Source organism: Phymastichus coffea, unplaced genomic scaffold (assembly GCF_024137745.1).
Source record: "Phymastichus coffea isolate CEN01 unplaced genomic scaffold, Cenicafe_Pcof_1.1 PCOF00016, whole genome shotgun sequence".
NCBI classification, from domain to species: Eukaryota; Metazoa; Arthropoda; class Insecta; order Hymenoptera; family Eulophidae; genus Phymastichus; species Phymastichus coffea.
Window position 1 is genome coordinate 2,320,964 of NW_026706827.1, and position 15,034 is coordinate 2,335,997.

At 34.6% G+C, this 15,034-nt stretch overlaps 1 protein-coding gene across 1 annotated transcript; it reads right to left on the reverse strand.

The window, feature by feature from the left end:
• Window positions 1–12,101: 12,101 nt before the first annotated feature.
• On the reverse strand, window positions 12,102–13,259 carry LOC131675119 (uncharacterized). Its single transcript, XM_058953964.1, has 2 exons — window positions 13,188–13,259; window positions 12,102–13,109 (listed from the first exon to the last, which is right to left on the reverse strand). The coding sequence occupies exons 1-2, from the start codon at window positions 13,257–13,259 to the stop codon at window positions 12,102–12,104; spliced, it is 1,080 nt and encodes a 359-aa protein (XP_058809947.1).
• Window positions 13,260–15,034: the final 1,775 nt, after the last annotated feature.

The following is a 15,034-nucleotide window of genomic DNA, read 5'->3' on the forward strand; positions in this document are numbered from 1 at the left end:
ATGCAATTTATTACATCCTCTTCTAGATCCTATAAGATTATTTATCTCACAATCATCTCCAAATAACGTTAGAGGTAAAAGAATTTTGTTTAAAAATCTATTCTTTATCTCTCTCCACCGCTCACTTTGAAAAATTGAGCATAGGCAAACGCACTTTTCATTTGTATTAATATAGCTTATAATAGAAGAGTATATATTTGGTAGCTCTAAAAAGTTTTTCAAAACTTTTCTCAACGGTATACTGACTACAGAAATTTTCATAGAAGTATATATTTTTTTCCTAACTACTTTTTTAGCTCTCAAAACGTTAGATACATGTACTATATCTGGTTCAATATAAAATAAACGTTTTAACGATTTTATAGATCTATAATAAGTGGAATAATTTTGAAATGCAATTTTCATTAAATTTATAACCTTAGTCAAATCATCACAGTGTATCATTGCCTTGTTAAGCGTCTTAATTTTTTCGATTAAGTGCACATTATAAAAATTTTCGAATGCCTTCATAAAAAATATGATTTCTTTCAAAGGCAAAGAAGACTTTGCATACAAGGACGACATAAGAACGTCCGCGGCATTAGATATATCTTTTTCATAATACTTTTGTTTAAAAATAATTTCATTAGGCTTTTCCCCGACAATGGATGATTGATCTTTTGAATTTAAAATAGTTTCCAAGTCAAATGTAAAGTTAGTTTCAGATAACAAATTTTCCAAATGTAAACATTCAGATTCTTTTTGAACAGTCTGTGCACACTCTGGTCTATCGTATTTGTCATCAAAATGTGATTTACTGTGTTGAATGAAAGTTGATAATTTACTAAAAATTCTCATACAATTTTTGTGTTTACAGATACATTTAGAAGAGCCTTTGTGAAATATTTTTAAATGTTGTGAAAAAGTTTCTATGGTGGTAAAATTATAATTACATAAAGGGCATTCAACCACAGTCATATTGAAACGCTATCGGTATCAATTCTTAACGTATACGAACACAAACAGCATTATAAAGTACAAACAGTATATATCATAGAATAATTGCATCTGAAATTTTACTAGAACTATGCTACACGTGTAATACTTGATACCTACTTCGAGTTTAATGGCGGTAAAATCAAATTAATATCATTCAACATTTCATCGACATTTAATAGTTATGGATCCCATCGTGTGCGAAACTGATAAATTCCATGTTGAAGTAAAAGCCACAGATGTTCGCTTTGCCGTGGGTACTTAGCACAAAACACGTGGAAAGACTTGAAACAATAATCAATAGCTTCGGTTAAAGACGGTATTTCATATTCATTTTCATCAATCATTAAATAGACCGAATTCACTTGAAAATCTTGTTCGCCGACTGTTATAATATATGGTTGAAGCGTGATGTTTTTACTATTGGCAAAGAGACGTTTTTCTTCTTTAGTTTTCTGTATATCCCCGTAACACTGCAAATTTTTATCACTTTAATATTTAATTTAATTAAGTTATTGTTTTAACAATAACTTTATATGCTTGTATAGAATTTGTAAATATGTTGTAAATGAATTATCTGTGAATAATTGTAAATAAACCTTTATATGAGTTACTATTCCTTCGAAGCTTTCCATGCACGTCGGTTTCTAATGCTTTCGGTTGCCAGTAGAGATTCTTGCAGTTGATGGCAACAAGTATGACAGTAGCATTAACTTGATGAAAACTTCAGAGTCTAAAAAAATGTAAATTGTTTTTAAAATCCATCGCATAGAAAAAGTAATAAAATAATCAAATATACCTTCATTTAAACCTTCTTGCTCTAATAATTCTTTCATTGTGTTGCATAATTCCTCATGTGGAGGAGACCGTACGTCAGCCACTTTTGAATAAAAGCTATTGAAATGGGCAATGGCCTTTTCAATTTTGCATATACCACTCAAACGAAAATCTATATCAATGAGTGTATAACCTTTCACGCACTTCAAAATTACCCAAGCATCAAATGTGCTGCTCACAAATTTATCTCGTTTTTCTGTGCAAGGATGTCTGTGATTGTAGGTATTCGTCCAATGTGTTTTAGCTTCTTCCCAGGGCTCTTCTTTTGTACGCAGCCAGTTTATACTTATTTGGACTTGTACAGGAACATTTTCTTCATCACTTTCATCAGAATTGTGTATTGCACAATGAGAAGGTTTATATATTCCTGTAGGTAAACGTTTGAGATTGTTGTATTTGTTCAGTAATTTCCCTGCAGCTTTTTGACGTTTGCCATTGGGTGATTTACTTTTGGAAACCGGCGGAATGTAATATACAATAGCTAATTCAGAAGGAAAAACTTCTGTGATTTTTCTTGAGAGAACCAAAAAATCAGGATTTTCAAGAGGCCTACAAACGTAAATTATAATATTGAAAAAAATGCATTAATAAGTAATTGATTAAATTATTCTACTAACCTATTGCATAATCTAAGAACTGCGCACATTAACAGATGCACCACTTTTTTCCTCTTTGACAAAGTTAAACTGCGTTTATTTGAATACCAAATAATGATGTTTCTCCCTTCAAAGGTATCGTTCAGAATGTCAGATACGTTGATATTTTCAATTGCAAAAATTGAATTGTTAGCGTCCTCTAAGTTGCTAAGGTTTTGAAATGGCGTTCTTGACACGAGTGATGTATTAGCCAAGTCAGAAGAACACGAAGTATTCTGTCAAAAATAAAATTCAATGAAATAACACAATTCCAAGTTTACAAAGAAGGTTATGTTTTCTATGCATTATCGGTTGCGTAATGTTGGTTTTAATTGATGCACAATGTTATTCTTTTATACCCCGATAAAACGAACTACGATTTAACATGTACTTACGTATACTTCCTTGGAAAAGTAATCCTGATGTTTTTTCCAAAATTGGTCCAATTTATTAGGGGGTAAAATGTTTTTGATTTGTGTGAATGAAATTTGTTTCAACTCCCGAACGCCAATGCCATTATCTACAAAGTGTTTTTTGCATAAACAAATTCGCAGATTTCAAAATATGAATAAGTAATATGTACTGTAATTACCTTCGAAAATATTCGTGAACTTTTCGTATCCTAGGTCAAGCAATACTTCAAAGACACTTTGTTCTCCCATTTTAGCGCTAGATAAGGTTATGCAACTAAACACGTGCCGCGATACCGATGCATACGTCTCTATGCGTTATGCGCATGCCGGCTTTTGTTTAGGCTATTTGGTGACACTGCAGCTGAGGTTTCTTTTTATCGGGGCTATAGTGCTGGACTATGTTATCGAATGCGATAGATAGGCATGAGACGTACTTACATCTCAAATTTAATGCCAAAAATTTTACGAAATACAAATTTCCATAAGAAATATTTAATTTAAAGAAAGCAACGATTTTTCGGAAACTTTATTAATCTAATATTAAATTTTATATTGATTTCATATATTAGTAAGTTGATATGATATGTAATACGTTCATTCAATATACATTTTGTTTAAATAATAGTACTTATGGTTGTATCAAGGCAATGTTGAAATTGTGTTAGCAAAATATTTGTTTGTCGTTTTGATATCAACGTGCTATTGAATTTAACAATGCTAACTTATTTTTTAACCAACTCGATGTCAGAACAACAGAGTTGATGTTAAAACAACAAAATTCCGCTGTTACACCATTTCAAAAGTATGAGCGGGATCAAATCAACAGCTGAGGTCTGTAAAATTGATAGTTTCGTTGTTAGGTTAACAGAGGGCCCATTAAATCGACAGACAAACCGTTGAGTTAACTGCTGAATTGTTGTATCAATCATAAACCTGTTTGTATTAACTATTTTTTTTCTCAGTGCGGAAATCGGATAAACGCAAAAGCTTGCAACGAGTTGTAACAATAAAATCAAGTAACAATTTATTATCGAAAGAATTATTGACTATTTTTGAAGATCCTAGACGAGAAATTAACGGTGAATTATCAAATAATGATAATAACAATGAGGGCAGAATCTGTCCTGAAATATTTCTTTTATTAGAAAACATTCCAGTAAAAGCTCTACTTGATTCGGGTAGTGAAGTTTCTGCTATTTCAGAGGAATTTTACAATCAAAACTTAAGTAATTTAAAGATAAACCTACTCTTCCGATTAGTGGACACGTTATTAAGGTAGCTACAGGCCAAAAATCGGTGAGATTAAAGAAACAAATTTATTTGAATTTTAAATGGGGTAGTTAATATATTGATATTATCTTCATAATTATTCCTAGATTAATAAAAGATTGTATTATCGGTTATGATACTATGAAAAATATAAAGCTTAAACTTGACACTGTAACAGACTACCGTTTAACCTGTAATTTCCCTTAAATGTACCTATTTGATGGCTAAACGATGCCTAGTTATCTATGTGCTCGAAGCACATCAACCTACCTTGTCCGGGAGTGCGTCTGCGCAGCGTCTCCTCGCCAATCCGAGTTGGGTTCCCCAACTCGCCACTTGGCGGCGCTGTCGCTCCTGCTTAGCAGCGCTCCTGCGGCTGCTGCTTGAAACTAGGTTGGCGATTCGCCTCTACCAATCTCTGCGTGATCCTTGCTACGCTACCGGCTTATTTGAATCGAACGTAAATAAACGCGACCTCCGGACAAAGGAAAGACAAAGCCAAGACTCGATTAGTAACAACCGTTGTTCACTTTATTTAAGTTAAATAAATACACGGGGGTTTCGCCGAGAGACTTGTGCACGCAAACGTAACTGACAATACGCTGGGTGGGAGAGAGAGAGAGAAAACCGCGATCGCCGCGAACTAACCGCTCGCGCGCAATAAACACTTTCTTCGCGCACGCTGCGCGGGATCGCACGCTAACGACAATAAAGGGAAGATGCACCTACCGCGCAATAGTTGAGGATACGGTGGCCAACCGTATCCGATGCACGCGTCGCTAATTAGCTGCTCCGCCGCTCGCTGCACTCCGCTGTTATTGCTGTTACTGTTGGTGTGGCTACTGTTAATGCTGTTGCTTTTGGTGCTGCTGCTACAGGCGATTCCAGCTGCGGTTACGGCCGCGCACGTTCACCAGTGCACGCACCACTCGCTCACCTTCGCCGATCACTCGCTGCACCCTCTGCTCTCGCTCGCAAGACAACCGAAACAATGTTTGCACCGCGCTCACGCACTTGGATGCTACCTGACTAAGTGACACAATCGTACTGCCTATTGAACTCTCCCCTCCCGGTCATTGCCCCTACGCGCCCTCTCTCTCTCTCTCGAACCGATCGCGGCTTTTCTCGTTCAGCCGCTTATTAACCTCGCGCGAGTCGAACAATTTTCGGTAATCGTTGCAACACATATAATGTGCAAATTTATTTTGAAATTAATAATACTTTAGAAAACATGAAATATAACGATGCATTTATAGATGAAAGTACATATCAAAGCTTAACTATTCAGTATGATACTGTCTCGGATTTTGGGGATGACATACCATCACTCATTGATCTAACTCGTAATGAAATAGATGCAGGCATCACAAATGATAATTTTGTGAATCTAACTCGAGGGGAAATTGATGAGAAAGTAGATGAAAGCTCTAACCTTACCGATGCTCAAAAAAATGAGATAGCTTCGCTTGTGTACAAATTTAGAGATGTATTTCGTAAAAAATTAGGTTTATTGAAAGTATATACTCATAAATTGATTTTAAAAGATAAAGAGCCATATTTTTCAAAACAGTATCCTACACCGTTAAATTATCGAGGAAATGTTCGAATTGCAATCAAAGAAATGTTAAGAGATGGCGTTATTCGTCGATCAATTAGTAATTATATTAATCCAATTGTTATAAGCATTAAAAAAGACGGATCAGTGCGATTTTGTTTAGATGCTCGAAAATTAAATAAAAAATTAGTTAAAGATTATGAAGCCCCACTACATATGGATGATATTTTTCAACATTGTTTCGGAGTAAAATTTATTTCTAGTTTTGATTTGACAAGTAGATTTTGGCAAATTCCTCTTAATGAAAAAAGTAAAAAATACTCGTATACAGCATTTATTATCGAAAGTAATACCTACGAATTTAATGTAGTTCCTTTCGGTACATGTACTAGTACAGCAGCTTTAGTAAGAGCTTTAAATATGTCAATTGGCGATTTAAAACAATTCATTATACCATTTGTGGATGATATACTATGTATTTCTAAAACCTTCAATGAACATATTCATCATTTACGAACATTATTTACATGTTGTCGGAAAGATAATTATACATTGAAATTTTCAAAGTCTAAATTAGTTCAAGAAGAACTTGAATTTTTAGGACATATTATTATTTACTCCACAAGGTATAAAAGCTCAAAAAAGTAAATTAGAAATAATTCAAAATTATAAAGCTCCAAAAAATTTGAAAAGCTTGCAAAGATTTCTTGGATTTGTTAATTTCTATACAAAATTTGCAAAAAATTATGCTGAAATATGTAGACCTTTAATGAATTTATTGCAACAGAGAAGAGGCTATCAATGGTTACCTGAGCATGAAACAGCTTTTAATAATGTGGAAAAAATATTTATTGATACAACTACTTTAAAATTTCCTGATCCCAATAAACCTTACATATTAACTACTGATGCCAGTTATCATACTATAGCCGCTGCTTTGTCATAATTAAATAATGAAGGTGATGAAGAAGTTATAACATTTATATCTAGAACTCTAAAAGGAGCAGAATTAAATTATTTTACAACTGAAAAAGAACTGTTAGCTGTAGCTTGGTCATGTTTAAAATTAGAAACGTATCTAAGAGGTGCGAAAGAAATAATTATTCGTACAGATCATGAAGCGTTGAAATTCTTAATTACTTGTAAATTTACGAATGCGAGATTAGTGAGGTGCTGCTTGTTTCTTCAAGACTACAATATTACGTATGAGTATCTACCAGGAAATAAAAATAAAGCCGCCGATTTTCTATCTAGACATATCACAGATTGCAGTAACAACTATACGGACGAAATTCAGTTTGCTATGCTGATGAAAAAACCTTCACGAGATTTAATCAAATATTTCAAGAATATGGAGTTGTTACAACAAAATGATGGTTTTATACAAAACATAAGGAATAAAGAAAATTTTGATCATAGATATATAGTTTATAACAATTTAGTATATAAAAAAGATAAAATTAACAATAAATTATTATTGCCAGAAATAATTGTTCAAGAATTGATCCAAGAAATACATGAAGTTTATGGTTATATTGGATCTAGAAAAATTATGAAAATGTTACAAGAAAATTTTTATATCTACAAGCTTCGCAAGAAAGTAGCTAAAACTATAAATCGCTGTGATCTCTGTCAACGTACGAAATATTATACAAAAAAGATATCATCAATAATGCAGCCTATATTGGTTGAAAAACCAAACGATCTATTATCTATAGATTTTTATGAACCATTGCCAACTTCACGAGGAGGAGTCAAATACATTTTAATAACAATAGATTGTTTTAGTAAATTTGTAGTCATGTATCCTATAAAATAATCAATTACATACATTACTATAAAAAAAATATTTAAACATTATATATCAAATTATGGAAAACCATTAGCAATCATATGTGATCATGGAACACAGTTCACAGCTAAAGCATGGAAAGAAAAACTTTTAGCTAACAATATAAAATTAATATTTTCTAGTATTCGTCATCCACAAAGCAATATCGTGGAGATAATTTATAGAGAACTGGGAAGATTTTTAAGAGTATATGCAAATAATAATCATAAAGGTTGGGCTCCATTAATTCCCAAAATACAACAAATAATGAATTGTGTATATTATGAAACGATTGAAATAACTCCTATAGAAGCGCACCTCCATATAAAACTAGATAGATTTTGGCATCGATGGATACCTGATATCAAAACAAAGGTACCAACAAATTACAATCAAATAGAAGGTATCAAGAAAAAAATGCACTATAACTTATAAAACGTGCAAATAACATTAATAAAAATATACGTCATTATCAATATAAAATTAATGACTATGTATTATTACGGAGTCAGAACATAAGCAATAAAGAAGAAGAAATTATTAAGAAATTCTTAAACTTATATAAAGGCCCGTATATAATTAAATCTATAATAGGCTTACAATTAGAGGCACGATCATCGAAACAAGTTGGTCTCGCGCTCGCCTGTTAGCTCGTGTCATCATCTTCATAAGGTGAGCAGCAAGCCCACTCACTCTAATTTTCGACACCCTCGTCGAGATGGACACGAAAAACGTCCAAGACATCATGATTCCAAGTCATCGCGCGATGTACGCCGCCGTAACAACAAAGGTTACGATGTATTGCACGACCGCGAAGTCCGCTTCTCTAAAAGGGACAAGGGTCGAAAAATCGATACGAGATGTCAGAGTGCAGAGCGTTGCTCAAGATATGCGCCACGCAACTATTCGCGCGACTCTTTTTGTTGCTTCTTACGAATCGCACCGCGACCGCAAAAGTTCAGAGCGCAGTCCAAGAGGCTCGCCAAATAGCGGATCAGGAAGTGAATCTCTTTATGATTCGAGCGATTCCCGCGGCCGCTCTTATTCTTGTTCAACCTCTGAAATTTCGAGCCCTTCAAGGTCACGCAGTTCTTCAAGCCGATCAAAGTCTCACAGCCGATCACAGTCTCGCACCAGTTCAAAGTCCCGCAATCGTTCTACATCTCGCACGAATAGCAAGGGACTTGCTGATGCTGAAACGTCAAAAGATAAACCAACTGATGGTGTAACTACTGAAAGTAAGAAAGATTTATTAAATCTTATGGTGGAAGCGGTTGACTCCAATAAAACAGGCCCGCCCATTGACTCTGAAGCAGCTAAACTCTGCGAAAAAATATGCTCCGAAGGTCTCAACAAGGAATTTAAAGATAAATTACTCAAAAAATATCGAGTTCCTGAGAATTGTTTGTCATTGAGATCCCCTAACCTTAATAGGGAAATTCAATCAATTCTCTCGAAGGTGTATCTAAGGAGAGATAAATACCAAATGGTTATGCAAAGCCAGTTGGGTTTCGCTATTATTGCTCTAAGTAATGCGATGACAATTATACTGTCGTCAGACAAAGCTGACGAAGAGTGTGACCAGAATACAGCAAAAGAAATGCGTGAAAAGAAAACTAAAGAAATTTTTATTTTCTTATCAGATTGCGCAAACATGCTGCTTGATTTACATCATGAAATTTCGTTAACAAGAAGGGCCTTCATTAATCCAAGTCTCAAGCAAATCGTATCAAACGTGGCTGATGATACAAAGGTCGATTCCCTGTTGTTTGGCAAAGACTTCCCAGACCACGTGAAGAATGCCAAGGCCATGGAGAAGACTGGCAAAAACGCCGCTAAGTTCGACAAGCAAGGGAAACGACGCGATTATTTCAGATTCAAGTCAAGTTTTCGTGGTCGTCGCAAATCAACTTTAAACTCAAGAGGCCCCTACAAGCGGCGCGGGAGCTCCCGTCAGGAGAGGGGCCAAGGACGATCCAACAGCAGGAGCCAAGACCAGCAGAACGACCAGCGAAAGTGACAGTAAGTCGTCTCGCTGGCCGAATCGGTTTTTTCTTTGATTCGTGGAAAAATATTACAAACGACAATTTTATCCTGCAAATTGTCGCGGGTTACCGAATTAATTTTTCTCGATCGGTATACCCAAAAATACCACCAAAAGAACCAAATTTTTCTATTCACGAAATGCACACTTGCAAACAATCCGTGTACGAATTATTAAAAATAGGTACAATTTCTCAATGTAAGCCATACAAAGGTCAATTCATTTCTACTTATTTTCTACGAGATAAGCCAGATGGGGGAAAAAGATTTATTTTAATCATGGTTTGATGGGTATACGCACAGTCGTAAATATATAGTTACGATCTGTCGAAGCCGTAGTAATCACAACAGCTTAAAAGAGTCGCTTGTGAATATTAAAGTCATCGAAGATCCAAGCTGCGACTGCGGAAAAGAGGCTCAAATCCTTAATCATGTGGTGTGGCAGTGCCCAATTTTTGAAAAGGAGCGAAAAAGCATGGGGGCATCCTTGTATACAAAGAAACTGTATTTACCAATGGATATTAAATGTATACTCAGCCAACCTAATAGCGAAACTATGAATATTGTCTACGAGTTTATTAAGAAATGTAAAATAACCGTATAATCAAGTGGTACCTTAAATTAAACTGACCTAAACACTCGTGCATATATATATATGCTCCTTTTTATACTCCTATTAATCATTCATTTTCCCACTCTGTATGTAGCTAAATAACCCTTGTAAAAAGTGTTAATAAAGCATATATTAAAAAAAAAAAAAAAATCTTGTAAAATTAAATGAGTTTATTAAAGCACCCCATTTTAAACTAGAAGACATTAAGACAGCATGTAAACTGATTACGAAAGGTTGTTTTCTCGCTAAGTTAGATATGAAAGATTCATATTTTTTAGTTCCAATACATAAAAAATATAAAAAATTTTTGAGATTTTCTTTTGAAGGAAAACTTTACGAGTTTAATGTTCTGCCATTTGGCCTTTGCATAGCTCCTTTTATTTCTACAAAACTGCTCAAGCCCGTTATTGAAAAACTTAGGTCTATGGGTTTTTTCTCCGTGATATACTTGATATACGTGATATACGTGATAGATATATAGTATCTAGATGATATTTTACTCATTGCTCAAAATAAGTTTGATTGTATAAAAAATCTTACAGCAACGCGAAATTTTCTCGAATCATTAGGTTTTGTGATAAATGAAATCATAAGCCAACAAGTACCATCCCATATTTGCGAATTCTTAGGATTAATTATCAACACGCAAGACTTTAGTTTGAATCTACTCGATCGCAAACGTAAGAATATTCGAAATATTGTTTCAAATTTAATGATAAAAAATTCGTCTACGATTCAAAATGTAGCCGAAGTCATCGGCGTATTAATAGCAGCATGTCCTGCAGTAAAATATTGTTTTTTATATACAAAAAAATTAGAACGTGAAAAGTTCTTAGCTCTCGAAGAAAACGGAGGCAATTACGAAGATTCAATGTATATTTCGAACGATATAAAAGATGATCTTTTATGGTGGAAGTCGAATGTCATGATATCTACAAACCCTATCAGGTTACATGTTTTCAAAATTGAAATTTTTTCCGATGCGTCATTAACAGGTCGGGGTGCTATTTGTCGTGGTGTAAAGGTACACGATTGTTGGAGTAAGGGAATTTCGAAAGAGCATATAAATTTTTTAGAATTAAAAGCCACGTTCAATGGGTTGAAATGTTTCGCTAAGCACAAAAAATCTTGTGAAATCTTGCTGCGTATTGATAACACTACGGCAATTGCCTACATAAATCGTATGGGTAGTATTCAACATCTAAAACTAAGTAACTTGACTCGTAAAATTTGGCAATGGTGTGAAGCGCGTAATATTTATTTAACTGCGTCATATATAAATACAAAAGACAATATTTACGCTGATAAAGAATTTTACAACCTGAAACTGAACGGGAACTAGCTGACTGGGCTTTCTCTTCACTAGTAAACAAGTTTGGTATTCCAGAAATCACATGATTAAACGAACTTACTTGTAAGTGAAGTTCTATCATGATTGTATGAGCCTCTTCCGAAATGATAAAACATGTAGTCCCTTCGATTCCTATCGACCTGGCTGAATTTTCACAAAGTAAAAAGCTCCAAACCGCTGTGAAGCTAGGTATTGGTGTCATGCACTCTCTTGTTATCAGGCGAGCGGTGACGTTTCCTCAGTAGTTTAAAGCTCCGCCGTAACGTATAAATTTTGGGATCTCGAAATTTTCGAGATAATGGGAAGTACTGGGTGGGAGTTTTATCATTTCGGAAGAGGCTCATACAATCATGATAGAACTTCACTTACAAGTAAGTTCGTTTAATCATGTGATTGTATAGCGCCTCTTCCTCATGATAAAACATGTAGCTGTTTAAAGTAGTTACGGCGCTCAATAATGTGCATATGCATATTGCACTTGATTCATCCTTGATTCATCCATATTATCAACTGATAAGAATGAGTTAAAGTAAAATAATTATAAAATTATTTTATTATTGATACAATTGAAATTACAAATCAAGAATTAAGAATCGCGTTAGCAAAACTGTCTCTATTATTAACAATTATTTCTCGGTCATAGAATTTTTCGAAAGTTTGAGAAGTTTCTGTCCACCCTGCTGAGTACAAAATATCTATACCGACGCCTTTGCGTTTTGCAGTTGAAGTAGACGCGTGACGCGTAGAATGTGCAGAAAATATATAAATATCAAGACCACTTTTTTCTAATATGTACTTAACCCAATGACTCAAAGTTGAAGATTCAGCTGCTTTATAAGGTTTTTTGGAAGTGATAAAAAGGTAATCTATTCCATTTCGCAGTTTTTCTGTTTTTTCAATATACGCTTTCAGAGTAGACGCAGCACAAATTTTTTCATTGATTAGAAAGTATGGTAATATGAGCAAGGGTTGATTTCTGTTACGACCCGAAGTTTTTATTCGTTTTGGTATTTTAATGTGAATGGTTTTATCGTCTAGCTCTTCGATATTTTCTAATTCTATCAACGAAAAAGTTTGCATGCGATGACCGGTAATCAATGCCAGCAAAGCAATAAGTTTTCTTCCGAGATCGAGTACATTCAAATCGTTGTTGTTTGGTAAAGAGGTGAGATAATCGAGAACAATTTTTGGATCCCATGTGATGTCGTATTTGGGTTTTGACGGTCTCAAGTTGTAACAACCTTGAAAAAACCTCATAACTCGGTCGTCTTGAGCCATTTCTTTACCAACCAACAACGAGATAGCCGATCTATAACAATTAATTGTTGTGGAGGCTAGTTGGCGATCAAATAATTTGGTTAGGAAAATCAAAGTATGAGAAATGGATATTGCAAATGGATTAACGTTGTTATCAACGCAATAGGACCACCATTGTTTGAAACAACCTTCGTATTGTTTATAAGAAGACTCGGAAATAAATGCGATCGTAACTTCTAGGGCAGCTTTCGGAGTTCCCCTCAACTCGTACGCTTTCCGGACAAGATTCCGGCCACCAGGGTAACTTTGTTCCAAAATTGATCTAATTCCCTGTTAGCAAAGAAAATGTTGTGTTTAACTTGAAGTTTCAGAGGTTTCGATATTAGGAGTTCAAGGAATAATGGGTACCAGGGCTGAGCCGGCCACTCTGGTACGATCATTATTCCTTTTGCCTTTTCGTCTCTTATTTTTTGTAAGCATTTTAAAATGATGGAAAATGGCGGAAATGCATAGAAAAAATATTTTTTCCAATTTATAGTGAAAGCATCGATTGCAAAACAATCTGGATCTCTTTTCCAAGAAACGTACTTTGCGCATTTTGCATTTACTCGCGAAGCAAATAAATCAATTTCGGGGAAACCAAGCTTATCAATAATATATTGAAAAGCTTGACTTGATAATTGAATTTCTGAAACTGACTCTAATCTGCGTGATTCGAAATCAGCTACTACATTTTCTTTGGAAGGAATATAAGTTGCGAAAATCCAAATTTTTCTGTCTTCGCACCAAGACCAAATTGATCGCGTTATGTCATTAAGGTTTTCGAATTGAACACCACCTATTTTATTAATGTATGCGATGGCCGTAGTGTTATCAATGTGTAAAGAATTTGACAATGGTGGTAGTTATTTGCAAATGACTTGAGTCCGAAGAACGTCGCAAGTAGTTCCAAGTAGTTAATGTTTTCACACATTTCACTCTCTTTCCAATGCCCAAAAACTTTTTTACCTCCGCTAAAAGCTCCTCAGCCTGTCAAAGACGCATCACTAAAAATCTCAACTTCAAAAGAATTGTTTCTTATAGGTTGATAAGGTGTAAATGATTGAGATGTCCACCATGATAATTCATCGAGAATTTTAGTTGAAATTCTAATTTTCGCATCATAATCATTATTATTCCATAGAAGTGATAAGTACTTTTGTCTTTCACAGGCTTTTGTATGCACCATACCATAATTTACCGCCGGGCAGCACGAAACTAGGTAACCCAGTGTTTCAGCAAAATTTCTGATTGAAATGAGCTTGTTTTTGTACAATTTTTTAATGATTTTTTGAATGCACGAAACTTTTTCTTCGGGTAATTCAATCGTCATAGTATAAGAATTATATATAAAACCTAAATATTTACAGCATTGACTAGGTTTAAGATTGCTTTTGCGATAATTGATGATAAAACCCAGGAATTTAAGTAAGCAAATTGTTTCTTTAATATTTTCTTGACAAGATTCAAAAGAATTGCCGAAAATCAGAATATCATCTAAATAAATAACTGATTGAAATCCCAATTTTCGTAAATATGCTACTAAAGGTTTCATAATTTTCGTGAAAATAAACGGTGCTGTACTTAGTCCGAAAGGTAAACACGTGAATTCATGAAGTTGGCCATTAAAATAGAAACGTAAATATTTACGACAGGATTTGTCTATCGGAATGTGATAATATCCATCTGGCAAATCAATAGTCGCCATATAACAATCTTTCTCTATTAGTTTTTTAACAGAACGATTATCTTCTAATTTGAAATGCGGTGGCGATATAAATTGATTCAAATTTTTTAAATTCAAGATAAGACGATATTTCCCGTCTGGTTTTTTGCGTAAAAATATATCAGAAATATATTGTCCTTCCGTAAAATTGCATTGACGTATAGCACCTTTTTGTAAAATTTCAGATAGCAATAACAAGACGTTGGATTTATCTTCCACAGACCAACTGCGCTCCGTTGGAACTATTTTTTGAATTGGTATCACGTCAAACGGAATTTTATAACCGTTAACCCACGATAAAACAGTTATATCAGACGTAATTTTACCCCATTGAGCTCGAAAGAATTTTAACCTGCCCGCAACACGACTTACAGGAGCTACTTGTTGTGCCGACGAGGTGGCTGCTGCTGGTTGTCCTTCCTGAAGTTCTCCCTCCGCGACGAGTGGTGCGGCGAACTCTTCCTCTCGTGAGAGCTCCGATGGTAACTGC

Excerpts from the sequence above, each read along its gene's own strand:
- LOC131675119 (XM_058953964.1), bottom strand. The coding sequence starts at position 13,259 with ATGCTTACAAAAAATAAGAGACGAAAAGGCAAAAGGAATAATGATCGT. Across the intron at positions 13,110-13,187 it reads GAGTGGCCGGCTCAGCCCTG|GGAATTAGATCAATTTTGGA; the intron begins GTACCCATTATT and ends CTTTGCTAACAG.